General features: G+C 48.3%; 1 protein-coding gene across 1 annotated transcript in view; it reads right to left on the reverse strand.

The window, feature by feature from the left end:
- Window positions 1-27985, reverse strand: part of Mtcl1 (microtubule crosslinking factor 1) — a 117786-nt gene that overhangs the window by 29353 nt on the left and 60448 nt on the right. The window contains 6 exon segments of the mRNA XM_059278759.1: window positions 778-975; window positions 2635-2865; window positions 6137-6259; window positions 15717-15872; window positions 16997-18307; window positions 23418-23477. Of these exon segments, the coding sequence (XP_059134742.1) occupies window positions 778-975; window positions 2635-2865; window positions 6137-6259; window positions 15717-15872; window positions 16997-18307; window positions 23418-23477 (2079 nt within the window).

The raw sequence follows: 27985 nt of genomic DNA on the forward strand, positions 1-27985 counted from the left end.
AGAAACGTGAAATACTTCGTGCATGATGGGAATTTAAACAAATACTTCTTTATTCTTCCCTATCAACTAGGTTACCACCTCAGTGCTGTTGGCAATGACTATTCAGTTAAACACTAACCAAGAAGTCCTGTAACGTTGCTCCCTGGCTATGACAAAAATGAGTATTCCCTCTTCTTAGAAGTCTGTCTAATGAATATCTTCCTTCTGAGACCAATTTTCCAGATCCAAGGACACACATACTCAATAGATTTGATCTTACAGTGGTCCTAAGTTATGGGTTAATCAAATGAATAGATGAGCTGACACTGGAGTGAATGGATGAGCAGCCTGACGGCTGATAACATTCCAGCCACCCCAACTCTATCCCCCAATACCAACAGGTGGTCAAGTCAGTGGAGGACTTTGCCGGGAACATCACCCATTTGGAATAAGATGACAGATACATGTAGTGGGTAGCTGTTCTGTCTATGACCTTGAAGCACCACCCCCAGAGACGTAGCAGGTAACTGTCCTATCTACCTATGACCTTGAGGTACAAGCCCCTGGGGCGTGGCCTCTCTGAGACCCTTAAGACCTGAGATGCATGCAGGCAGCGCCCTCTTCGATCCCTCGTGAGACTTGGATGTGAGACAGATCCAGGTCGGCTGGAACAGCGTTCCAGAACCTTAATAACTTCTTTGTCCTTTAAACAGACTCCGTGGATTTCTCCTTATAGATACATGGCCTAGTAGTCTCTTCCAGCTGTATAGAATGCTAGGCTTAGAGCTAGGCACCCACCTGCCTGTTGAGTGGTCCCCCTTCTGTAGTCTGCAGCCGTGATCCATGTTCACCGATGTGTACTGGGGAGTGTGGGGCAAGCTCTCCCATGGGAAGGCCGCAGCCTTGGTCAGCATCTTCTTGGTCTGTTCCATCTGTCTGGTGGCCCCCCTGGATGCCGAGCTCCACAAACCCAGGCACATTGTCTGGCTGTTCACTCTGAAAGCAGCACACAAGATCATAACTTTGCTTATATTCTTTTGTTCTATAGACCGACTTTTCCCCTGCGATCGAGTCTCATTATGAGAGCAGCCAAGACGAGCCTTTGTGTGAGACCAAACTCCTTGTCTCACACAAGCCTCCTCCTCACACTGGCACTGTATGTGTGGCCTGTCGGGTAACCGCTCACCTTGCAGGTGATCTGGTCCTCGGTCGTTTCCCTCAGATGCTAGTTTTTACTTACCACACTTCTTTCGCTTAGGCAGCAAAGGTGCTTGACATGTAAAAAACGATTAATGACACACCTTATGCTTTGTAGATTACGTTTGCTCACAGTGGCAGTTTTATAAACAACAGGAGGAGGAATTCCAGGGTATTGATCAACAAGAAACCTCACAACCGTATCTAGGCCTGGCTGAACAATGTGTTTCCCTGTCATGGACACTGGGAACCTGGTTGAATTAATTTTTAAAGATGTTCTTTAGTCTGAGGAAAGAGAATTACCACTCACAGGGTCACTTAAAGGGCTCCGAGTACTCCCAGTGCAGGAGCAGCGGAGTTAGTAGCTTGTGTGGCTGCACCGGCTGCCCACGCTGTGTGTGTAACCGTACTGTGACAGCAAGCGAGACTGAGGAACAGGACATGCAAAGCCATGGGGCACTCGGACTTGTGCAGTCAAGAACTGGTCAGTGCTAAGCACGGCGGCCCACACCTGCAACCTCAGCAGTCAGGAGGCTGAGGCACAAGAACTTCTGTGTTCAAAGCCAGCCTAGGCTACATACAAAGATGCGGTTTCAAAAAACAAAACAAAACAAAAAACCTAAGGGGCAGGAGGGATGGCTCAGGAACTAAGGACCCTGGCTGCTCTTGCACAGAGCGGGACTTGGGTTTAGTTCCCAGCACCCACACAGCCCCTCACAATCATCTATTAACTCCAGTTCCAGGGGATCTGACACTCCCTTCTGGGTTCTGCAGGCCCCAGGCACACACATGGTGCACAAGATCTACAAGCAGGTAAGACTCTTGAACACCAAACAAACAAAACTAAATAGAAAGCAACAAACCCCGCTCTCTAAATCTAGGAACTGAGACACATGGGTAAACATGGACACATGCAGGAGCCCAGGCCAAAGACATGAACTCACTGAGACCCACGTGATGGAAAGAGAGAACCAACTTCTCCAAGTTGTCTTCTCACCTCCATACACATGCTATGACATGTGTAAACATATACAAAGTGACCCACGCGAGGCTCAGAAGAGATTCTTACAGAGCTGGAGGGATGGGCTCCAGCATGTAGGGACGTGCAAGGACAGGAAACATTTGTGCACCAGCTTGTATAAACCAGTGAGTTTAAATGCGACAGTAATGAACAAGGGGTGATGATGACTTGAAGGATTTCTATCCATCCACAACAAAGGAGGAGTGAGCAAAACCACTCCAGGGTGCAATTAAAGAAAACCTTAAAGTGCTTAGACTTGAGTCCAAGTGTGGCACTCGTGCATGCTGGGATAGGCCAACTCTGTTTCCATGGCTTGGATCGACCCCGAAGGATAAATGAAAACAAGAGGTCACACTGGGTGGGTGGGACAGTGGTGTGGGGGTGTCAGGAATACAGCAGATGCAAATTCAATGGGCTGCATGGGTGGGAGGCATTACCTCCCTGAGGTCCTCTCCTCCGTCCTCCATCTGCTTGCCCTGCCGCCAGTGTTTCAGCAGCCACCTGAGCTTGACGTAGAAAAGGAAGATGTTCTGCCTCAGGGACCTCAGCTCCTGCTGCAGCAAGTTCTTCTCGTCGCTCCAGGTTCGCTTGTGGAGGGTGTTCTGCAAGGCCAGGCTGTGCATCTCCAGCTCTTTCCACCGCAGAGCGTAGAGGTGGTCCTCTTCCATCTTGAACAGAACCGAGAAGAAGCTGTGAAAAAGCAGCTGATGGATCCGATGGGCCAGCCAAACCCAACCAAGGTTCTCGAGAGCAGCCCTACTGTCTGTCCAACCTGGATGGTGCACAGGGGATGTGAAACATGGGAGTCATACGTTCAGGGTGATTAACGACCTGATGTGCAAAACCTCATGAATTTTGGAATTTAGAAGCAAGTGATATTTCAAAGAAAGGCACTGAAACCGGTCTTCCCTGTCAACCTTCCTCCATGCTTTTTAGATAGCTCCAACTGCCATGAGGAAAATGTTACTTGGACGCACGGCTTGCAATTGACTCAGATGCCATTTAAGGAGACTCCATTTCCCGTGTGCCTGTGCTTGGCACACAAGAGCTCAATTACTATGGCAGAGAAGAAAAGAATTAGAAATACACCTCTTCCTGAGGCTTCTGGCTTCTCTCAAGCCCCGGTAGAGAATACTGAGACAACAGAAGACCTACTATGCACTGAAAATTTAGAGCAGGTGGGCCAAAAGAACTCTTCCTGAGCATGCAGGACTCAACTGTGTATACCAGTAAGCAAATGTGACGACCTGTTTCCATACTTCAGACTTAGTGTGCCCATTAAATGTGTTCACCGCTTAGGGAAATGAAAGCACCACTGAAGACTTACCCATCTCCATCTCTGCATTAAGTTCCTGCGCTTTTTCTTTTTTAAGACAGGGTCTCACTATATCCCTCAGACTGCCCTCCTATTCCTGGGTTAAAAGCAAATCTCTTGCCTCACCTTTCAAAGTAGCTGGAAACCACAGACATATGCCACCACACCTGGCTAAATCATTGTGTGTGTGTGTGTGTGTGTGTGTGTGTGTGTGTGTGTGTGTGGTTTTTTCAAGACAGGGTTTCTCTATGTAGTTTTGGTGCCTGTCCTGGAACTCACTCTGTAGACCAGGCTGGCCTCGAACTCACAGAGATACGCCTGACTCTGCCTCCTAAGTGCTGGGAGTAAAGGTATGCGCCACCACTGCCCAGCTGCTAAATTATTTTTGTTTAATATCTATATGGAGCTCTTCTAAGCAGGAAGCAATTAGTGTGTCAGTACTAAGCAAAAGGGTAGAGATAAAATCTTATTTTGCAGATAAGGACTCAAGGATAGCCTTTGTTGTAGTAGAAGGGCTTCTGAATCAGACCAAAATGAGGGTTGGAATGGCAGCCCTACCACCACCTTCTGACTTAACACTTAAACCAAAAGGCCAAGGAAGTGGTTTTCCTCATAAAGCGTTAGATTAATCCTCAAGAACCATACATAAGATTACAATTAGGGCTGCCTGGTGGAGATAGCAATATGGCCCGATGTGATCAATGGAGGCTGATACCTTCTGAGAAGGTCTGCATGGCTGTGCAGGGACCGCTCTGGCTACTGTCCTAACAACGGCTCTACATTGGATTTCAAGCTGGAAGAGGAAACACGACTGATTTATTCTCCACCTCCACAGTCCTCAGAGTCCCAATGCTGGTTGTCCCCAGAAGGACGTGATGGCATGGAGCAGGGAAGAGCCTGGTGCCCTGGAAACCCAGCTCTGCAGCTCCTTACTGCACTGTCCCCAACTGGGGACATGCCAAGTACCTCAGTGGGAAGCAAAGGCAACAGTAACGACTTCCATCATGCTCTACTGTTCCCTGGCAGCACCCTGTCCAGACCCTAGGGGACCCGTGGACCTCCCTTACACTTCTCTGTCTGCTTCCTTCTGTTGGTCCATTAGGTACCTCTAGAGCCCAGAGCTTGGCCTCTTGCTCTCTGTCCCCTTCCTTCTCAAGAAGCTGAAAGATAACACCTTCTCTTTTGAAGACCTTTTCAACACACTCCTTTACCATAAACCCAAATGCTGCACACACCTGGGACTCTGCTACCGGGTCGCCAGCATCTCCAGTGACAGCTTCACCTTTCGAAGCATTTTTTGGAGCAATGAAAATGCCTACGTGTGTGCATATGTGTGTATGGGGGGGGGGGCAGATTTCCCTCTTACGTAATTCTTTCTCTTCGGTAATAATATGTGAAACTTTACCTCTACAGGATACGTTTTGGAAAGGAGTGTGCAGCTGGAAAGACACAACAGGAGACACAAGTCTGGCATCCAGCTCTGCACTTTCTAAGCTGCAAGGTATAGCAGACACTCCCTTACTCAGCCCATGACCCATTTAGAGCCTCTTGGCTCCAGCCACCATGGAGGTATGTGCCTAGAGCACATAGTCCTGGCCAAAACAAATTCTTGGATATACCGAATGACTCATTTTGCATAGTATATGTGTTTTGGAGGATCAAGGTACATTATTCGGTGCCAACTGCTCTGCTCTGCTTCCTTTTGAAGCTACAGCTCTCTTCTAAGAACGAGCACAGGGGAGAAGTGGCACTCTGCGTCTAGATACCTGCTCACAACTTAATTAGATGCAAGCGGCAGGGCAGTGTCCCTGGAGGCCCAGGGCAGGAGCACCAGGATCTGGGAATCCCTTAGTGGATAAAGGATAATTAGCCTGTAACACATAATTTTAAAAATAACTACAAGTTAATCAGGCCATAGCTCAATTAGTGGCTGCTTTTTTGAAGACAACGCTTTTGGGTGAGTTGATGTTTCTCTCGGACCACTCACTCCCCTCACGGTGACAGACACGCTTCCTTCCTGACGACATCTGAAGACCTTGTTTCATGCTAGGTTCCCGGTGGGCATCATTGCAGGAAAGTCCAGCCAGACCTGAAGATTTTCCTGAAACTACATTTCTCCCTATCCAAGGTCTTGCTTACTGTGGTTTGTAATCCGCGGGCCAATCACAGTCCACAAATGTTGACTAGGAAATCCCCCCAAATAACTACTTCATCCATCTTAAGCGTGTACTGCAGGGCCTTGTCATAAGGGTTTAGTTACTGCTCTTCATCTCTACTGCGCATGATTTTCAAGTTAAACAATTACCAGAATAAACAGCATAGGAGAGGCTTGGTACTCTCTGTGGTTTCAGGCATCTCTGGAATGTTCTAGAATGTCCCCCTCTTTGGATTAGGAGGGACAACATTACTGAAAAGCGTGCGGCAGAGTGGAAAGAAAGGTGGACAGCTTTCTCTGGTGCATCTAAGAGGGAACCTCTCAAGCGAGTGACCTGTCTAAATGCCGACAGGCCTCGGCACCTGCATGCAATGGACAGCATCCCCGTAAAATGCACCACGGCACTGCTCCTGAGGGGCTCTGCAGTCCCCGGAGCAGGCGTGCCGGGATCCTCATGAAAAATAGTTACCTTCCGGATCTTGTTTGTGTATGTCTCTGTCTCCTCTTGATGCAGTCTGGCCGCCTGCACGAGCTGACCCTGTAGCTCTTCTACGGACACACTCTGCTCAGGTAAAACAGGGGAGCCCCTGAGCTGATCGGCAGGATAAAGGAAGGGTTTAGTGGAAGTGAGACCTCTGCCTCCGGTGACGACGCAGGACACACATCTGTACACGCTGACAGACACGGGGGGACACAGCACAGAGGCTGCAGCAGTGGAGTGACCATGCCACCTCTCCCCGGGGCTTCTTATGAGGGGAACCCTGCTGCTCGGGGCTCCACGGCTATTTGAACGGCCCTGCAACTTTTTGACGTAGGAGACGAGGCAACTAAGTGGGAACCTTGAACCACAACCATATACCAGCTGGGGAAAAAAAAGAACAGGGTGTACCAGAAGGCTCTCTGATACCACAGCGGCTTCTAGGTGGGTTACAACGTGTAAGTAGAAGGATTGGTGAAAACACCTTCGTCCAACATGGCCACCATCACAGTCAGCCTCCTACATGCACTTCCCTGAGCCATCAGGGGTCTTGCTAGGGGGTCCAACCAATCTGCTTATATGATTGCAGAAAATTGGGGATTTTTCTGCCCTATTAAGGGTGCCTTTATCTTACAGCAAGGCCCTGGTCTGGTCACTCAGAGTGGCTGTGGCTCCTTCCAGGACAGACACCTGTTTTTAAGCCTCTCTGTGTCACACCATGTCCAGGAACTGCACAGATCTATTAATACTTACTACACTCCAACCTAGGGATAGGCCAAGGGATCTGTACTATTATTCTTATTGATAAAGCTTACACTTTATGACCAAATGGCCATGAAAGGGAGATTAATCATGATTCTTTTTTTTTTTTTTTTAAAGCTTTTCGAGACAGAGTTTTCCTGTGTTGGTTTTGGTGCCTGTCCTGGATCTTGCTCTGTAGACCAGGCTGGCCTCGAACTCACAGAGATCCACCTGGCTCTGCCTCCCGAGTGCTAGGATTAAAGGCGTGTGCCATCACCGCCTGGCTAGTCATGATTCTTAAAGGAACATTTTATTAAAATCTAAGGCACCATTGAAATTTAAGCAAAATATTTACCCACTAAGTTTGTACTAATTAAAAGTAGGTGATTAAAAAAAATGAAATAAAACAAAACAGGACAGGTCTCTACACAGCCCAGGCTGTCCTTGAACTCACAGAGATCTTCCTGCCTCTGCCTCTCAAAGGACTGTGCCACTCCAACTAACTGGGTAGGTCGTTTTAAACACTAGGACCTAGAGTGGACCATTGTAATAAAGACGTATTATCTCACTGGCTCCTTGTGCCTGCCTTTAACTAAGTTCTACTTCTCACTGGGAAAGCCGTTCTAGATGCTGGTGTTACTGGGCTTGTCGTCAGGCAAAGACCACACTCCCGGGACAGAAAACACAGAACTCAAAAAGGCAGAGCCCAGGCAGAGAAAGCTGCACACTGGGGGTTTGACAACTTTGTAGTAAGCTTTAGAGCTCCAAAAGAGTTAAGCTCACGGGGCCGGGAGTGCATGCCTTTAGTCCCAACACTTGGGAGGCAGAGGCAGTTGGAAGCCATTCTTTCTGGCTTACATAATGAGTTCCTGCACAGCCAGGGTTCCGCACTGAAACCCTGTCTCCAAAAACAAAAGCTGGGGGTGTCCTCAGTGGCAGAGCAACTTGCCCAGCATGTGTGAGGCCCCTGGGTTCTCCCTAGCATTAAAGACTTAAACTCGTCCAACTTTAAGAAACTCAAGAATGGGGATCATGAACCGCTAACTCACTCTGGTCTGTGAGTTGTTGGACATTGCTGCGGATTCTCTTTGAATTTATCCTGATGACTAACTTCGATTCCAATGGCTTAATTTCTTCTAAAATATGTGGCGACTTGGGTCACAACAACTTACTCTTCCCTTATGCCTGTGTGGAGCACTGCTCCACACACTTACTGTTTACTGTCCATTTGATAATCCCATTTATTATCTGAAGATCTCAGTTGAATCCTGACTCGACCCAGTTGTTCGCTGACTCGTACTTTTTCATTTTTATTTTATTCATTTATTTTGAAGTTTGGTATTTTTATAAATAAAAACTCTCTGCCCGTTTCATACATGTATATAATGTATTCTGCTCATCTCTGCCACCTGCAGTCCTGTTTATTATTTATTATAAAGTCCTCTTTTTTATTCCCTCCCACTCGCTCTCCTTCTCAACATTCCCCACTTTCACGTCCTTTTTCTTTTCCTATAATCCCTCTGTTTAATTAGGATTGTTTGCACGTGCGTGGCTACAGGATGATTTGCCTGCTCTAGCTTGGTGGACATTTTTTAACTGTGTGTTTGAAGTTCTGCACTGTGAGTTCATCTTCAAGGGGCATTTATTTAGTGGTCTCGCACATGACTTGGTTGACAGCGTGGGTGTGATTATAAAGCTGACTTTGTGCTTGCCAAAGGCATCATTTTAGACATAATCCTTGGGGATTCTTAGAACAAACTGGTAACGTTTGGTCCCGAGAAAGGTCAGCTACAGTTCCTTTTCCTCTCAACCCCACAGCCTGTGCTGGTGGACAGGTTCCTGGTGCCTCACTTCTGCCTATCAACCCGTAGGCAAATGTTTTTCCTGCTCATCGATGCCCTGTGGTTGGCCCAATGCCCTGTCTTCTGTTCCCTTGGAACTACTGAAGCCATTGATCACCACTGCTGGCAACTACCATCCAAAGCCACATGTCTAAAGGCCGAATACTGCTGCCTGCCCACTTTGGAGTGAGTTCTAACTCTAGAAGATGCCTGAGAATTCACTATTCAAATGGATATATATAATATATATTATATATATATATATATTTAATTTATGTTTATTTATATATGTGTGCCTGTGTGAATTTATGTGCACCTGTATATGAAGGTGCCTGTAGAGGCCAGAAGAGGGTGTCAGATCCTCTGGAAGTGGCATTATACTTGATTGAAAGCTGCCCAATGTGGGTGCTGGGAACCAAACCCAGGCCCTCTGGAAGAGCAACAAGTGTTCTTAATTGCTAAGGCATCTCTCCAGCCCTGGTATGCTTTACATTTTATACAGTGCAACTTACTATTCTGGGTACCACCCACAGCACTGGGGTCACAGCAGGAAGGTTCTGCAGCTCAGGTGTTTTCTAAAGGGCTGTTTCGGGGGCCTGGATGCTGGCTGCCAGCTTTCATTCTACTCACACATTATGGATTCGAACTGTGAACACTCTCTAGATCTCAGTGTATTAGACGCTAGCCAAAGTGTTGTGTTACTGAGACACAAAGCAGATATTCTAATCAAGTTCATTATGAGGAAAAGTATATATATAAAATAAGATACCTTGGGAATGGCGCCCAAGACAAAATACAAAATTTATTTATGTTTTATATGTACTTTATACACATAGTCTGAAGGTAATTTTATACAGTATTTTTAATAATTCTGTGTGTGGCATGGTATGGAATTTTCTATTTATGGAGTTATGTGGATATTCAAAAGTATCAGACTGGGGAATTTTGGGTTTTCAGTTTAGATATGCTCAATCTTATACTACTTTATAATTTTATAATAGTTTTCATCTTAATAAATATTATAAAGAGATAAGCCTCCTTCTTCAGCAACATCTGATTGACAGCATGCCTTTCTATTTGAGCCACACTTGTACAGGGTCACAGAAAGAGTCCTTGAGGTCATCTGAGAGATTTACCTGGGGCAACAGATTTATTACGGAGGGCCAGTACTGCCTAGGTAGACCATGTGCACTTAAGATTCCTGCCCTTTCAAGTTTTATTTTCAAGTGGTGTCCCTTTTGCTAGTGAAATACTGAACACTTGTGGTCACTCCAATGTCACAAAGAACAAAATACAAACACACTGTGTCAAAAACTCCTTCTAGAATGATTCTACTTCCACACAACTGCAAACAATCACATACATTTAGGGAACATTTGCACACAACACAAATTTCCTGTAGAAAAATAAACACTTTTCTTTATCACCAAATCCCCAAGGTTCGAATTTAACAACCATGCTTTGCTCACTTACCTATTTTGATCATAACAACAAATGAACTCACCCCGATTATTCTATTAAACACTAGACATACTTGTCCTGAGACTGCAGAGACACTAGCCTTGGCATCAGACCGCCCTCACCCGTGCCCCTCCCCGCTCATCTACATTGCTAACTTTTTAAAAAATAACTTATTTAACTTTATTTTATGTGCATTGGTGGTGAAGGCGTCAGATCCTCTGGGACTGGAATTACAGTTGTGAGCTGCCATGTGGGTGCTGGGAATTGAACCCCGGGTCCTCTGGAAGAGCTGAGCCATCTCTCCAGCCCAACACACGGCTGACTTTTTGACCAGCTCCAGATAAAGCAGCTTATAAATTAGTCCCAGGCTTAATGTCACTACCACGATAAACAAAAGGAGAACGCTTTTTCACTGTGACCCCCTCCACCACCCAGCAATCACTTATACAGTAGAACCCCACAACTACTCTAGGATCATGACTTCATTTCTGGTGAATTCCATTTTTTCCTGGCCATTTTTTCCCACCATTCCTTTCAAGCTTGGTATATGAGGTCCACACATGTACAAATACTTGGCACAGACCCCACGTAGTTTTCCTGGGACTGGTATTTCACAGCTGAGACATGAGGGACCGCAGATGCTGTGTGCTTCCGTGATTAAGGGATGAAGAGGAGGACCGAGCAAGAAGAGCCCTTTGAGATCCGACACAGACACTCAACCCGCTGGCACAGGCTTGGGGTCATTTATGTATGAAACCCGACCAGGGTCCACGCTTGGCCACTTCTCACTCGGGTCTATTTTTAAGGTGCCTTGCACATTCCATAGGAAATGTCCTATACAATGCTTGCTTTTAAAGTAAGGGAATCTCTTGGTAGACTTACTGGGAAACATGGGGCAAGGTCGGGGAAGAGTCCAGAGTACAGTGGGAGCCTACTGCCAGTACATACCGGGGTGAACAGGCAACAGGAATGTCGATCCTTCTAAGTCTGCTTGTTCATAAGTTTTGGGGGCTGCTAATTTCTGTGCATTTTCATTAGTGAGCTAACAGGTGTGAATGAGTTCTGACTTCTATTTAAAGAACCCTGGCTCAGACACACCTTTCCTTTCCTAGGTTTGGTAAAGGGGGGGCATCTGAACAGCTGGCCATTGATATTACACCCGTTTACTATATGCTAAGAGTGGACTTTCCTTTTCTTCCTTGCTGTTAGCAATGCTGATACTAATGTTACTAGCAGTGTCCATAGCTTAAACCTAGCCAAAAACAAAAACAACCCCCCCACCAAAAAAAAAAAAAAAAAATTGATCTTCCAAAGTAGCAACTTGCCCTCTTTCTTCCAGCCTCAACAGCAGCACTCTGAAGGTCAAAACTACAGAAGGCATCTCACAAACGGGGCTGGAGAAGTCTATCCTTTTTAAAAAAACACTTGCATTTAAACTCTGAAAGATGTTCTTTTAATGCCAGGGTTCTTGCCTGTCAGACACTCTCCCCCAACTCTCCCTCCTCGCTTCCCTCCAAGAACCAAGGATAGAATGCCAAAGGAGTTTTAACACACAGGGACAAGTTGGCTCAAGGACAGACCCCCTGGTTATTTAAAGGGCACTACAAGAGGGGGCAGAGACAACTGCCAGCAGGGTACACCCCAGCTGCATGCCAGGCCTCACTCTGGATCAACGTCTACACTGGGGACTGGGGGTGTGGCTCAATGGTAGAGCAGTTGCTTAGCATTCACAATGCCCTGGGTTCAACCCCAGCATAACAAAACAGAAGTGTCCATGTTTGTGTCCCCAACCCTCACCCCCCACCCCCGCCTGCCATGACTCTGAAGTCTGTGTGAGTCTTCAACACAGAGCACTTCTGTGGTCAGGATGCCCTGCTAACTCCCAGGAGCTCCATGCTGCCTCAGGGGCAGGCCTCACCAGCAGCAAATTTAAAGCTATCTTCCCTGGGAGGCTTTTCTTGCTTGCTCCTTGGAAATGCCCATAGTACAGTCTGCTAATTTTCTGACCCGCCCCTTAGGGCTACCCTGCATCCTGACGTAGAAGCCTCTTCTTAAGGAAAAAGTCCACTCCTTCTTTTCTTTCTTTCTCTCTCTCTCCACTCCCACAAGGTGTGCACCCATCGACCCTTCTCTCTCCCTCTCCCTCACTCTTCTCTCCCTCTTTCTTATCTTCTCTTCTTCTTCTCTCTATTATAATAAACCATTTCATTGTGGATGTAGCGTCTGGGTTGTTTAAGTCCACCCGCCACCCTGCCCGCATGGAGTGGGTTACCCAACAAGCCCGCCACTGCATCTGCCCAGCATGCCAGTATGTTTCCCTGCATGCACGGGATACCCTCAGGGTCCCGCTCTTATGCATCATAACACAGTCCTTCAGCATAATGTAACACTGTAACCAACGAGGCTATGGGAGTGGCACACTGTGCCAGGACAGGTAGCCTCCCTACAAGGGAGGACCCTTCTGACAAAAGGAAAACCTACAGCAGGATCAAGGGGCTACTGAACAGTTAACTACATTTTAAAAAGTAGATGTGTTTACATACTTGATTCTTTTTTCTATACCATGGGAAATACCTCTGTGAATAAAAATACTAGAATGAAGGATGTGTGGGTTCTCTCACCCCTTCTAGGGAAACAAGCTCCCTTGACTGGGCCTTTGTCAGTTTCCTAAACTTATTTCCCCCTTTAAAATATGTACACTAGAAAGAAACCTGAATATATATTCAAAAGAATAGTGGGTATTATCGTAAGGTCATCAAATGACAGTGGCCAGAAATACAGCCGTGGAGAGTGTAACCCCGGGCTGCCAGTCTTCGCCGGCACAGAACCCTGGGGCAGGCTGAGAAAAACAGTGAGGAGGAGGGCCTGGTGGTCAGCTCTCTGCAAAGGCCTCATTTTTGCCATTCACAGAGCAAGAGTCAAGTCTGGAAGGCAGATCTCTCCTCGCGGGCTCTCTGGGCTGTACGGCTGGCGTTACCTCCCAGCTTGACCCGTCCGCCTTTCCTGGAGACTGGCTGTCCCTCTGGATTTGACTTCGCTCAGTTTTCTCTCTGCAAACCCCATGGCTGGTTTCTGAAGGCTGTGATGCCTGCGTGCAGGCAGTACTTTGCCATCCAGCACCAACAGGACCCAGGAGGAATTCAGCCGGTGAAGAGCTCTGAGGCTTACACTTACAGACCTAGACAGGACATGCTAGAAGAGCCGGCCTCCTGAGGTGGGGGCTACAGTTCTCAAACAGTCTATCCCAGGACTACCACGTGCTGACAAACTATGGTTTTCACCCAAGGACTGGGAGGTGACCTACCTGTTAGAACATTCTGCCCCTTGTTCTTTTATTTTTTTTATTTATTTATTTTTTTTCCGGAGCTGAGGACCAAACCTAGGGCCTTGCGCTTGCTAGGCAAGCGCTCTACCCACTGAGCTAAATCCCCAATCACCCTGCCCCCTTGTTCTTATGCCTCCTTTATGCTGTCCATTAGCACGTGGTACGTGGGGGAAGCAGTTCCTACTCACAGCTTAAAGAATCACTGCATATAACCACAGGAGGAAAACAGAGCAGTACTTCGACCCACTTCATAGATGAGAAAACAAAGCCTTACTCAGGAGACCAAGCTTGCAATGGACACTTTGGCTAGAGCCCCGGGGCTCAAAATCTCCGAGGCACATATGAGTGGTGCAGCACCCACTGAAGGTTGGGGAAAGTATCTTCCTGGGCTGTCTGGTGATGAGTCACCCGAGCACCATTTGAAAAGTGTGCATTTGCGTCTATCCAAGCAAGTACCAGCCTTCTCAGATGGGGACCCTGTGTGCATCCCCACCTACCCAAGCACTACCAACCTTCTCATATGAGGACCCTGTGTGGTGTATGGGCTACCAAAGTGCTTCTTGTGAAAGTTTCGGAGTCCTGAGACACTCATGAAATCCATGGGGAAACAAGTACCTCCAGTATGTGGCCATTCTGTTAGACTTCAGTTATAAAACTGAGGGAACGTCTAACTTGCAATTTAAAGTGGATACACCAAACTGTGTCTAAAAACTGCCCTGGGGAAACATTAAAGTGCCAGATGCTCATGCTTGGTGCTCTGCCTGGAGGGCCGGGAACTCTGCCACTCTCTGCACCTAGTGGCTTTCTCCACGGGATATAGTGATTCTGCTTGCTTCTGGTTAATACCAATATACGCTCAGCTCTCTCATAGGAGGGGCTTTTCCTGTCACAACCCTGAGTCCAGACTGAATTCCCTTAAGGAATATACCTAGGTAGCGCCTTCTCAGGTGACCTGTCATCTGAGGTTAACAAGGGGCAATGGTACTGCACAGGATGTTTTTAACACTTTTTGATTTCTACACTTTGGAGGTGATATACATATGCCTAGCCATAGGGTGAAGATGTGTATGTATGCGTGCGTGAGTGCGTGCGTGCGTGTGCCTGTGCGTGTGCGTGTGTGTGCGTATGCAAGCACAAGGGTAAAGATGTGATGCATTCTCTCACATGGTATGTGTGTGTGTGTGGGGGGGGGGGGTTGTAGCAAATGTTTGATCTCTTTTGGCTGTGACCACCTCCGGTGGTGGCATCAGCAGCTACTTCATGACACTGTACCACTCAGCTCAGCTATGGGGCCCCTTTCCCAACCTACACAGCCAGATTTTTCCACCCAGTGAATTTGCTTGCTATTAGCGATTACCATCTGAACCTCTCCTTCAGCCCTGCCACGCGGGAGCTGCTCTCAGGCCTCAGACCTGAGCGGTAGGTAGCGGCTTCACAGAGATAACGATATCCAGAATCTTCAATGCCTCAGAAGTTCTGGTCCTTTTTCTGGTGGGGAACCTGTCGCTCTAGACGTCCAACACCCTCCCCAGCCCATTCTGTACTGGGAGTTACTGGTGACTCAGAAGCCCCTCCTGTATGGAAGTGTGATCTCTCTTCAGCAACACAGGAACTGTGTGGGTAGCTTCAACGCTGCATACCAGGTTACCATGGCAAGGGAGAAGGCTGAGGAAGCCGCTGGTGGAAAGGAGATAGTCCTGATCTTGCCCAGAGGCTGGAAGAGTGTCTCTAGACACTGTGAGGGCGGCCTGCACAACACAAGCAATGAGGAACTGTGGAGGGAAACCCTAAGGAGCTTTCTTGGAAATCAGGAAAGACCCAGCCTGATTTCCACGCCTGCTTTCTTTGCTGTGGGACAGGAAGGCACCGAATGTTCGACTGTCAGCGTAGCATGTCTTATTACATCTCCAGGCACCCACAGGTGTACTGGTGTGTGTGGGGGGGGAAGAAGGGCAGGCTGCAGTTAGCCCTCACTCTGTCTGACAGGAAAGTTGCAAGTCACCCACATGCAACTACATACAATCCCTAGTTATTCAACGCAAAGATGTTGATTCAGGAAGGTTCTACTGGATTCCACATCCCTCCTGTCACATCCCCTCAGGGCCTTGCCACAGGTAGGAAACTTCACAATGAGCCACACAGTGAGAAGGGGGAAGAAGATAGAAGGCAAGCAGACTAGCAGTGATCCCAGCAGCTCACTTACCTCTAGGTTGAAACAGCTCTGGCCTCCCAGCCCGTGGCTCCCGGGATCCCCATCAGCACGCCGGTGCAGCTCCCGAGTGGTTCGGGGGCGCAGGCCCTCTCTCTCGTCCCCTCTATCCTGACTGAGTTGCCACTCCAGCTGGTCTCTCAGTTTGGACTGTTAAGTGCACGAAGGAAGGGGATTTATTTTGTTTTGAATTTTTAAACGAGAAACAAAAGACAAAGGGGTAGGTAGGTAAGGAGGGGTGGGTAAAAACAAAAGTGGGTAGACAATGGGGGGAAAAAAACACAAAAACTACCAGACAGGGAAAAGCATGAATGAAAACAATCAGCTTAAACACTTAAGAGAAGGAAACCAAAAGGAGCATGAGCAAGAAGATGCGCTAACATGGAAAGCGGGGTGAACGCAGCGGCGGCGGCGGCGGCTATGCGTAACACTGGCTATGAGACACATGCAATGGGGACACAGGCGCACTACCCATGAAGGACACAGGGGAGAGGCTCTCTGCCTTCCTTACTTGTTGAGCGGCCAAAGCCACAGTCCGGGGCGGCAGCTGGGCCATGCACCCGGGGCGGGGCGCGAAGCCTGGGAAATCGGGTCCTTGCACGGCTGCTCCCCTTGGCCCTCACACCCTGGGCGAGCGAGCGAGCGAGGGAGGGCGGCAGGAGCGAGTGGCGGAGGGATTTTCCATCAACACCAGCCTTCTCAGAGCCCGGCTCCTCTCCCCCATCCAGAGGGGGTAGGTGGGCCTGGGGGATGCCTGAGACTTCTCAGAACTGCACTTGTCCCTCTGGCGGTAAACCCAGGGGTGGGGCCCGGGCGCTTGTTACTCTGAGTCTAAGTGTCCTGACTGTGGCGGGAGTTGGTATTTTGTCTTAAACTCCTCCTCACAGCTTCTTCGTCAGGGTGGCTGGTTGGTTGAGACACCAAGAAAGGAGCCGTGGAAGGCTGCATCGGTCCCTAGCGCCTCCGCTGGGCTTTAACCTTGTCACGGAAGGCCCTCTAAACCAGGAAAAGTGGTGCAATTCAAAGAGGAGAAGGGGGGGGGGGAAGGAAGGAGGAAATAAAAAGGAACTTATAAAACAAAATGAAAAGAAAGGAAAAAAAAAATATGACACCAACCGAGAGAGAGGATTTGTTTGACGCCGAGGCTTTAGTACAGTGCAGGTCTGAAATTAAAACCAAGCAGCGGTGAGCAGCGCGAGCGCCACAGCAGCAAAACCAGCCAGAAGGAGGAAGAACGAGACGGAGCAGGGAGGCGAAGCCGGGAGACCCCTTACCTGCAGGTCTGGGCCCAGCTCCTTCCCCAGGGTCCCGATGGGGGAGTCCCGGGACACCGAAGTCACGGTGGAGAGGAAGCTGGATGACTCTGTGAGGTGGGATAAGGGCGACAGACCGTCCACAATCCGGGTCATCTGCTCCAGGAAGGCTTGCAGCTCCTTCCTGAAAGCCTTCATCTTCACGTGGATGGTCTCCAACAAGTAGGGGGGCTCGTTCTGGCTACTACCCTCGCCTTCGCCTTGGACGCCAGGCGAGGCCGATCCACTGCCCCGCAGGCCTGAATCGTGGATGAAACCGTCTGTGTCAGTGATGAGGCGCTCCACGGTCCGCTCCAGCCGCTGGGCCTCCTGCTTTATGGTCACCAGGCACTCGGTGTCTTCCCGGGCTCTTAGGAGCTCTGCTGGGCACGGCTCACTCGCCTCTGAAGGCTTTCCACTTCCAAAGCCCGAGGTCTTCTCGCATACGTCCTCGGAGTCGCTCTCCCCACCAACGGGGCCTTCTCGCTTCGGCTGGGGCAGGCGGCACTCCTCCCCGTCGCTTTCTTTCTTGCCGGCGTCACTCTCGGCGTCACTGTCTCGGGGGCTCGGGGCGCGCAGCCCCAGGTGCGCGGCAAGATCGCACCGCTGGGCGTGGGACAGCAGCAGCCGGTTCTCATACTGCAGCTTCAGGACCTTCCCATTCAGCTCATCGATCTGCAGCCTGGCCGACTTCAGCTCCTCCTGCAGGGGAACACTGGCCCCGGGACCCTTAGATACACTGTCCCCAAGCCACCCTGACAACTCCTGGTGAGGCTCAAACTTGAACTTGCTCAGCTCGTGGGTCAGCTGCCGATTGTGGTCTTCGATCTCCGATATGGACCTCCTCAGCAACTCAGCTTCTTCCTCCACAAACTGTAGGTGCCGACGGAGCTCCGTGGAGGACTCCAGTGAGTCCCCGAAGGGTGAGGTAGGAATGCTTGGCACGTGGTCCCTGCCTGTTCCCTCTCGCTCGTGCTGAGCCCGCATGTCCTCCATCTCGGCTTTGAGGCCGCGGTTTTCCACCTCTAGTTCCACGATCTTCCGGCCCAAGATGTTGGCTTCCTCCTCCACCAACTTCAGCCGCAGCTTCAGCTCTGCCTCCCTGGTGCTGGGGGGCCCACCAGCCTCCCCTGTTGGGAGCGGGCTGTCCACATCACCATAGAGGGACTTATACTTCTGCAGCTCCTGCTCTAACTCGTCCTTCTCCCGACCTAGCTTGGCCATCTTTTTGCGCATCAGGGAGGCTTCCTCTTTGGCAAACTGAAGCTGGCACTTCAGATCCGCGCTGTCATCCTGCCAGGCAAGAATAGCCCCAGGGAGGGTTATCTGAAAATACCAAATGTGTGTTTTTTATGATCCCCTCACACCCCACCCCCGACATGCACGCATGCACGCACACACTCGCGCACGCACACACGCACGCACACCACTCTTCCTGTTGGTACCATTGGCTTTTGGATGGAAAGGAACCATGACAAAGCCACAGTGGGAACCAGAGCCTCTGCAGATGGGGCCCTGGGAAGACCCCATAGCTTGTTGCTTTGTCAAGAAAATGAACAGTTAGTCTTGGGGGAAAACCATGCACATAAAAACCATCACACAAGTTATATACGAAGGAGGAAAAAGTTAAATGAAGTCCAACATGCATCAGGAACATGGTGGCCCCTGGTAACCATGAGGAGCCAATATGGTTCATCGCCGGCACCCAGGGGGAAAAAAAAACAAAACACCACAATCCCTCATCAAAGCTGGTGGTAAAGCTAACAAGACTCGGCAAGTACATCGATCCTGAGGTGACTATAAACGCCTCATGTGCTGGTGTTCTGGAAGGTTCCACTAGGACTGGGAGGTTGAATGAGTATAGTTGGAGCTAGCTTTTCCACTGACTAGCTGAGGTACGTGAGCTGGGGAAATTCATCCTCCCTCTTGGTATCTCTCCTTCCTCAAGCCTCCCAGAATGCTATGAGAACAGAACAAGGAGACAGATGGCAGCGGCAGCGGGCATCAAGGAGCTTTGAAAGCTGAGGTACTATATAAGAACACACACTGACATCGAGGAGATTTTGGCTACCACAAGAGAAGACACCAGGGCTCCATGCCATGCAAGAACCACTTTAGAGCCTTTGGTTCCGGGCCTCTGTGTTAGCTGCTGTAGCACAGCAGGAAATTAAACACAGAGACCAAAAAAAGAAGCTAAGTGTTTGCAAACCTGGGAAGTGGTTCTCAGCCGAATTCCAGAGAATTCAGAGGGCCCCCGAGGCCCTTGCCTGATGGAGGTTAAGAAAGTCAACTGCCTTTTCAACCTGGGTCTCCAGGCCTTGAAGCAATCATACTATCTTGGTCTTATGAAACTGGTTTATTCTTTGTGTTCGATAAATAGAAACCGTTAATTACACAAAGCAGCCCTGTTTGATTGGCCCCATAAATTTTAAAAGCTTGGCAGGGGCAAGGGTGATGTCTGCAAAGGCTCCCTCGTCACACGGAGGAAGTACTGACGCCAATTAGGAGACTTGCTGCTGCCCGGGCTGTCAACCACGTGATGGAACAAGTCAGCCTTCCGTGTGTGACTTACTGCTGTGATCCTACCATCCAGGAGGATCGACAACATCCTTGAGCTCAGAGACACCTAGCAGCTACTCTCTGCCACATCCTAGCAGCAGAAAGCCACCTGGGAGTGAGATGTAGAAACTGCTTCCTTGGGGACTCCAGCTTGCTGCTGGCTCACTTTTCCCTAACTACAAACTAGTGCAAAGACAACTGAATGACCTGGAAGACTCAGAAGAAATCTACCAGCAAACTGCAGAAAGCATGATGTAATGGGTATCCCTTGGAGCCTTTGGGTACCCTATGAGTGATACACCCCCATTGCTATCCTCTGGGACCTCTTACCTAACACACACCCTCTGAGCACTATGCAGAGTGATCTATACATGTCTTCAAGTTCTGAGGACTTCTACCCTAAGGACTTAGTTTTGACTAACTAGAAGTAAGGCTACCTGCCCTGTTTCTTTTCTTGTTTTGTTTTTTTGAGACAGGGTCTCTCTATGTAGTCCTGGCTGTCTTAGATAGAACTCTCTATGTAGACCAGGCTGGCCTCGAACTCACAAAGATCCACCTGCCTCTGCCTCTTGAGTGCTGGAGTTAAAGGCGTGCGCCACCACCGCCCGGCTGCTCTACTCTTTTAACCACTAGGTAAAAATGAGTTCATAGATTGTGGGGTTGGATAGGACTTTCTGAGACGGGACTTCATGTGTTTGTAAGGACATACAGTGTGCTTGATCCTGACACTAACGAAGCACACCTGCTCCATCCCTCATCCATCCATCCATCCATCCATCCATCCTTCCTTCCATCCATCCATCCATCCATCCATCCATCCATCCATCCCTTCACTGTCTATTTACTCAGTAACAACAATTGGCATATATTTTTAAACAGCCCTGATTCCTCAGAACATATAGAACAATGAAAACCACTTTCCCAGCTTCCTGTTAGACAAAGATGTGCACAGAATCCACACACACCGACAGGTCTCTGCTGTTCACATGAAGAAATGGAGTTTGAAGAAAACTATAATACTTATCAATGGAGACAAGTTGTAAGTACTTTCTAACCCAATTTTTCTGGGAATTAAGTGCAGGAACTGTTAGAACTAAGTCTATCTTTAACTGGGGAACCAGAGTGTGCCCATTGGCCAAAACTGCCTAAATGATCTCATCACTACCTCCACGGCAGACAAGTCCTTCAGCAGGGACTACTGATGAGAATGCCCTTCAACCAGACTCCCATCCCCTGCCTGCCTCCAGCCCGAGACTCAAGCGGGCCAGAGCAAGAGAGGCGCAGGACCATGTGTTGTAGCCCATGTGAGGCCTTGGCATCGGAGGGCCAGGGAAGATCCTGCCTGGCTCTGGAAGCAATTGTTGTGAAACAGGAGCCTAGATCAGGGACTCCCTGTAATCTCTCCTGGGACTAAGGTTAACTAAGTGACTGGGGAAGAGGAGTCCCTGAAGGTTCTGAGACTCTGAAGCTTCCCAATGTTTACCACCATCTGCTTATCCAAACGGAGTATCCCAGGGCCCTACAGTCACCTTGATGTCTAGAAAACTTGGCCCTCACACTAATCTCCTCCATCCTCCACTCCCACATCATCCCCAGCACCACGGTCCCGATCTCCTTAAACCTAGACCAAGGGATAGTCATGGCTGCGATTCCACAATGGCTGAAAGATGTCCAGTCTGCAATCACCCGAAGTGATCATTCATCACTGTCCGGTCTTCTTTTCCTCGGAGAAAGAAACTATACAAACAGCGGGTGCTCTGACACATGATGAAGCATGCTGTCATTTCTACTAATACCCATGCACACTACAAGGCCTGCCACCAGAACTAAAGCAGAGGGGAGGGGGGGGGACTTGAAACCTGATAAATAAGTGCAGGAGTTGGTCTCCTTCACTGCAGCTGAAGCAGGACCCACACTACTCTGTGGGGTCCACGAGAGAGAAGGAGGGGTCCCTCTACCCAAGGGAAGCTGAGCTCAGCTTGTTCTGAGGAGGAGCCCACTCCTAATGAGACAAGGTCGGCTCAAACAGCTGGCAGCTGTATGTTATTAGCTTGTCACCAAAGACTTCGCGTAAACTCTGCCAAGACTTCAGGGGAGGGATGGATCTAGGTTGAATCCTAAACTGGGAGTATCAAGCTTGAGTTTCGTGAGCCCATGGATAACTCCAGACATAGTTGGAAAGCACAAGATCAAACCCATCTTTCCAAGGGAAACTATTCCAACCATGGGCAGAAAAGGCAAGCACAGCGGTGTGGGTTCAGACACACGGGGACCAGCACCATCACCGGCAGCCGGAAAGGCTTGTCAAGCAACAGAAATATATCACTGCTGGTATATATTCTTTGGCTTGCAAGTCTGCCATCTCGCCAGCACCCCAGCAGCCAACTGCTCATGTGCCTACCTTGCGCCTTGGTGCCAGCTTCCTTTGGGTTTTGGTGGCCAACCTGCAGTTCCCAGGGCGTTCCATTCCACCATTCTGCTGAATAGAAACTCCTTTCTCAATCACCCTGCAGACCGTGTGGAGCATCTCCACGCAGTACGGGTTGCTTGGGCACAGACCCATGAAGCTACAGCTCCTGTGCCTGGCATGTTACACCCAACCTCTTCATCAGTCAGTGATTGCACTTGGAGGAAAAAGCCTTTTGCTGGGCAAGAGACAGGGAACTAGAAACATATTCTAAACTCAGGATAGCAGAAACACCCAGCAGGGGGATGCCTTCGATTTTCCTGTGATCAATGGATTCTGAAATTCGATAGTAGGGGGTGACGGAGAAATCAGTCTTATACTGAGTCCTCAAGGGATACTGATTTTTCTGGAGGACACAGGAACCAGGGTGTGGCAGTTGGAATGTTCCCCATAGACTCCAGCATTTTGAACACTCGGCCCCTAATTGGAGACACTGCTTGGTGAAGCTTGGGAGGAAATATGTCACTCTTTGAGATTGAAAGGCCTCCAGCCAACCCAAGTTTGTTCTCTCTACTTCCTGCCTGCGGTTCAAGATGTGAGGTCTCAGCTGGCTGCTCTAGCAGCCCTGCTTCCCCACCTTGACGGTGATGGACTCTTATCCTTCTGGAATCGTAAGCCCAAACAAACTCTTCCTTCCGGAAGTGGCCTTGGTCATGGTGTTCTTACAACAACAGAAAAGTAATTAACACATGAGGGACTGAGAAAGAGGGGGTTTCCAGGGACTGTGCATACAGGCCCCTGATGCCCTCCTAGTAAGCCTGACTCACTGCATCTCTCCAATGACCACTTGCTGTTTAGAGTCTGCTGAAACTAGATAGCAATAGCATCTTTGTTCCCTTCAAACGCCTAATACTAAAAGCAATTTTAAAAAAGAGGAAAGGAATCCAGCAAGGCAACTTCAAAAAAGCTAGAGAGCCCGGAAGTTTTTTCTGCCGGAATGTTTTACTTTCCAGCAAGCCAATGTAAGGCATTGTTCAGCTACATATTTAAAACACACACACACTCACAAAACCATGGCATATAAATGACCCAACCACCCAACGGCTGCATCATCACACTCTGTGAGTGACTGTGAAGGCCACAGCACTTTCTGGAGGTTAGGAGAGCTGTCATAGACTCCTGGACGACACTTAACACAGCTTCACACATAGCCAATTTGTTCTTTCCTAAAGAGCCTGCAGGTTATCAGAGTGAGAGAGAGACAAAGGGACGGAGCTGGGGATGTGGTGAGGAAATGTTCACCCTGAGAAGGTTGGAGCGACCTCCAACGTATCGGCGGGTGATGTTTCTTTGAGTGTCCTAGAGGCAAAGAGGAAATTCCGAATGGGGTGGCGTCCTTGTTAGGACCAGAGTTCTGGGATGGAAACCTCAGCTTACCTGGCTAAGACTTTTCTTCTCTTTGTACATTTCCCGGCTGCCTCTTCTCTTCAGGGAACTCTGAAAAAGATCCAAGCGTCGCTTTGTTACTGAGGGTCGCACATGACAGCTGGCATTTGTCCCTCCTGGTGGAGCTGCTTGGTTCTAGAGAAAACAACACCCCACTCCGTGACATTTAAATGAGGTTGTGTGTGTTTGGTGTGGTGTGCTAAGGTAGTTGACATTCTAATTACCGTCACTAGGGAACATTCATTCCTCAGTTACTCTGTTTAATGCACAAAGAGGGCATCTTAGATGAACTAACAGTAAAGAGAAGGCAAGAAGACAGACACAGGTAGTTTCAGAAACAGATACAAAGCAGGTCTGGAGCTGGCTTCTTTCTGAATTACACTTTGTTCAGCTAAAATCAAAATTAATTCTTGTATTCTGAAGGGTCAGATTAAAAAGTGGTAGGCTCTTATTTATGGAGAAAACAGAATCTAGGTTGCAATATTGCTGACAACCCAACACCATCAAAGCAACATCTTAAGGATCTCATAAAGCTGAAAAAGTGGCCTTGGCCTATGTGCTACCTAGGTACAGTCATCGATGAGTCTCTGGAAGGGAACTCTTTCTGGATCCTGCAGATACCAAACTCCATGGATGCTCAAGTACCTTAAATAAAATGCTGTGGTGTTTGCATATAACCTGTGAACATCCTTGCCTATACTATGAGTCATCTCTAGATTATTTATAATGCCTAATATATGTAAATACTATACGCAAGACTACACTAGACTATTAAGGTGGTGATAAGAAAAATGTTCTATACACATGCATATTCTATACGCATACAATTTTTTTTCAAATATTTTCAATGTGCGGTTGACTATGTGGATTAGGAGCCCCAGGAACACATCCCACGAGGGCCAGGTAGTGACATCACAAGAGACCACTGCCTGCTGTACTCAGCAAACTGCGCACATGTATGAAACACAAACATGAGTATGACCAAGAGCACCACGGGGTACCTGGGACAAATGAGCAGGGATGCGGGACTGCTCTTGCTAAGATAAAGCATGAAAGGGGACAGAATACAGTGGAGGAAGAGCAGCATCCCACAGGAAGGGGAAGGGATTTGGAGCCTGATGGCTTGAGAAGATCCCATTGGTTCTAAGGAAAGCTGCAGCGAGTAATTGTGTGGGGAGGAGCCCAGCTGGCCAGCATCTGCATCCATCCCCGGCTCAGCTCAGAGGGTGAGGTGCCCTCCTGGGTTCTCCCGGCCTGTCTTGAGCTGAGCTTTGTCCCCTTGTTCCAGTGCCATGATAACTTTGAAAGGAGGCTCTTGTGTTTGTCACTCATGTCACCTTAGGAAGCTTGCTGTAGACCCTGGTGGGCGGTGGTGGCGCACGCCTTTAATCCCAGCACTTGGGAGGCAGAGGCAGGCAGATCTCTGAGTCTGAGGCCAACCTGGTCTACAGAGTGGGTTCCAGGACAGCCAGGGCTACAGAGAAGCCCTGTCCTGAAAACAAAAACAAAACAAAACAAGAGGAGGAGGAGGAGGAGAAGCAGTGTGCCGAGTTCATTAACTCAACACAGTTCCCACCTGAAGTACCTCCCTCCCTCTGAATGCCAGGCCTTGCAGCTATTGCTAGAGATTTTAGGTTAAAACATTCTAAGTCTGGCTCTCTTGTAGCCTCTAGGAGGCTGGGGAAGAAAACCAGTAACAGGCAGGCAAAGACACCGCAAAGGCTAGCCCAACTACAAATTGAAACGGTGTCCTGAAGCAGGGACAGGGAAGCCTGTCTCAGTCTGGGACTCATTTTCCCATAGTTTGTAAGCTTTCCAAGGTTTTCATGTTTACCCTGAAGCTAAGGGGGGGTCGGTGTATTCCGATGAGAAGACTGAGACCAAAGCTTCTGGCGATTCTGTCTTGGAGAATTCAAAAGGGCAGCACGGATGGCTCCTGTTCCCTCAGCTTTAACACAAGCAATATAAACGCAGATCTACAATAGTGGAAAAGTGTATCCGTGAGCCAAGGTCTGCCACGGAGAGCGACCCCAGGATTTACCGGTCTTCCAGTAACAGATGCTGTGTGTGCCAGAAGAAAATGAAATAAGCAGATGTGAAATGAAAGCTAGAAGCGGAGACAAAAGGCTCTTAACTCCGGCGCAGAATCATTGGGTGCTGGAGGATGGATCACATCAGGGTGAGGCCTGCTGGGAGCGGGGAGCCTGTGGGTGGAGGACTCCTCCAGTCCTGTGATCTAACAAACCACGGACAAGGCTGGGAATCATAAGATTGCTGAAAAAGACTGAATTCATACTGGCAACCAGAGTGGAAGAAACTACAGGGCTTAACATTCACCAGAAGTCTGCAGAACCCACTAGAGGGCAAACATGAAATACTGGTGATCGACGAATGGTAATGATGAATGCTGCCCACAGGGGAGACTTGATGCTATAGAGACATTACCTTTCTTTAGGAAGACAATATCATTTTGTCCAAATCCCTCTCCCTTTACTATGTAATGTGAGAATCATATGCAATGTGTCTATAACAGGCTCTGTGTGTGTGTGTGTGTGTGTGTGTGTGTGTGTGTGTGTGTGTGTACTATATGATGTACTTTGTATGTGTGTATGAGTATAGTCAGAATTTCTAAGGACTTAACAAAGTGATTCTAGGATTCATCTAGAACAGGGTTAGCAAACCAGAGCTGTGAGGCTAAATTAAATTGCTTGATCTTCAAATGTGCTTTGACGATACGGTCTAAGGATACAGCCTCCGTTTTCCCCTGGATGCTCTGCACAGCACAGACAGAGCTAAGCACTGGTGGATACAGTCTCTGAGGATACAGCCTCCGTCTCCCCTGCATGCTCTGCACAGCACAGACAGAGCTAAGCACTGGTGGATACAGTCTCTGAGGATACAGCCTCCGTCTCCCCTGGATGCTCTGCACAGCACAGACAGAGCTAAGCCCTGGTTAAAACCATCATCACCTGCAAAGTTGACAGCATTTAACATCCCAGTCTTTGGCAGAAAAATTCTAAATCAAGAGCAACAAACTGGTCAAAATAGGCAGGGATACATTGAAAAGGAAACAATGACGGTAGGGTCACTCTAGTAGATACAGAAATACAACATAACGGCTCGGTGCTGCAACAACACTACACAGGTTCATGAAACAAAACAAAAAGCTCACAAACAGCATTGAGGGAATATGAGATTTTAGCAATCTACACAGGCAACATTTTAAACCAGTGAGGAAAGAATGGGCTAGCTGGTGTAAGCTTGTGGAACATTTGTCTAAAATTTTCAAGGTAAAAGAAGCATTAAAAAAAAAAAGTGGGGGTTGGAGTGATGGGTCAGCAGTTAAGAGCATTAGCTGCTCTTACAAACTTTAGGAATTTGACTCCTAAAACCAATATAGTGGCTCATAACTATCTGTAACTCTAGCCTCCACCCCCCCCCCAAAAAAACCCAAAAAAATCCCAGAATTTTCTCAAGCTGGGCATGGTGGCACATGCCTTTAACATCAGCACTCAGGAGGCAGAGGCAGCAGATCTGTGAGTTCAAGGCTAGCCTGGTCTACATAGTGAGTTCCAGGACAGCCAGGGCTATGTAGAAAGACCCAGGCTCAAAAAGCAAACAAAAAAACAAAAAGAAAACAAAAAAGAATCGTTTTGTTTATGACACACAATTAAAACAAAGCATTGTTTTTTGTTTTTTGGTTTTTTTCCTGCTTGGATACTTATAAGATTCAACAAAAGCAGGGCACCTGGGTTAGGAAGGACCCACCAAGAGAGGCATGAATGGGATGGAAGCTGGGCTCTAACTCCGGTCCTGGCACACCCCTGGGGCTGGACCCCGAGGGCAGATGCTGAGATGTTCAGCTAGAATGCTCTTCACACACAGCACTAAGTTAAATGGGTGCTGTGGAGACGCCGCAGTCACCTTCCTTTGCTTTTTACTGTGTATGTTTACTGTGCGCAGGATGACGTCTTCGATACACATATAGGCACGTGGAGTGATTACTAAGCCAAGCAAGTTAACACATGCAGCATTTCAGTCACTTGACTTTTTTTTTTTATTGTTGTTGTTGTTGTAAGAGTATCTAAAATCTACTTGAGCCAAATCACCAGTACACAATACAGGCTGCTACACTTAAACCAGCCATCTACTACACTGATCTTCAGATACAATGGTGATGCTTTTGAAAAATATGGGCGGATACAGGAAATGCTCCCAATGTGTCACAAGGAAAGTGCACGTGATGAACAGCATCTCCACAGGATTAGAACACAAATGTATTACAGGTGCAATCCAGGAAAGTGGGTTGAAGGAGTACACATTACAAGGTTGGTGATCACTGTGACAGCATTAGGGGGCCATTTTCATTCTCTTTGATGGCTCTTCCCAGTCCCCCATCATCTACAGTGCATGTCACTGTCTTTGAAACGACAAAAGGCTGAGGGTACTGCAAGGTGCTCCATGTGCTCAGTGTATGTAAGGCCCCCCCATCAAAGTCCAATATCTACGCAAATGAGAAAAGGTTAGGAAATTAAAACAACGTATACTGAAAAAAAACA

This window comes from Peromyscus eremicus, chromosome 13 (assembly GCF_949786415.1).
Source record: "Peromyscus eremicus chromosome 13, PerEre_H2_v1, whole genome shotgun sequence".
In the NCBI taxonomy this organism is placed as follows: Eukaryota; Metazoa; Chordata; class Mammalia; order Rodentia; family Cricetidae; genus Peromyscus; species Peromyscus eremicus.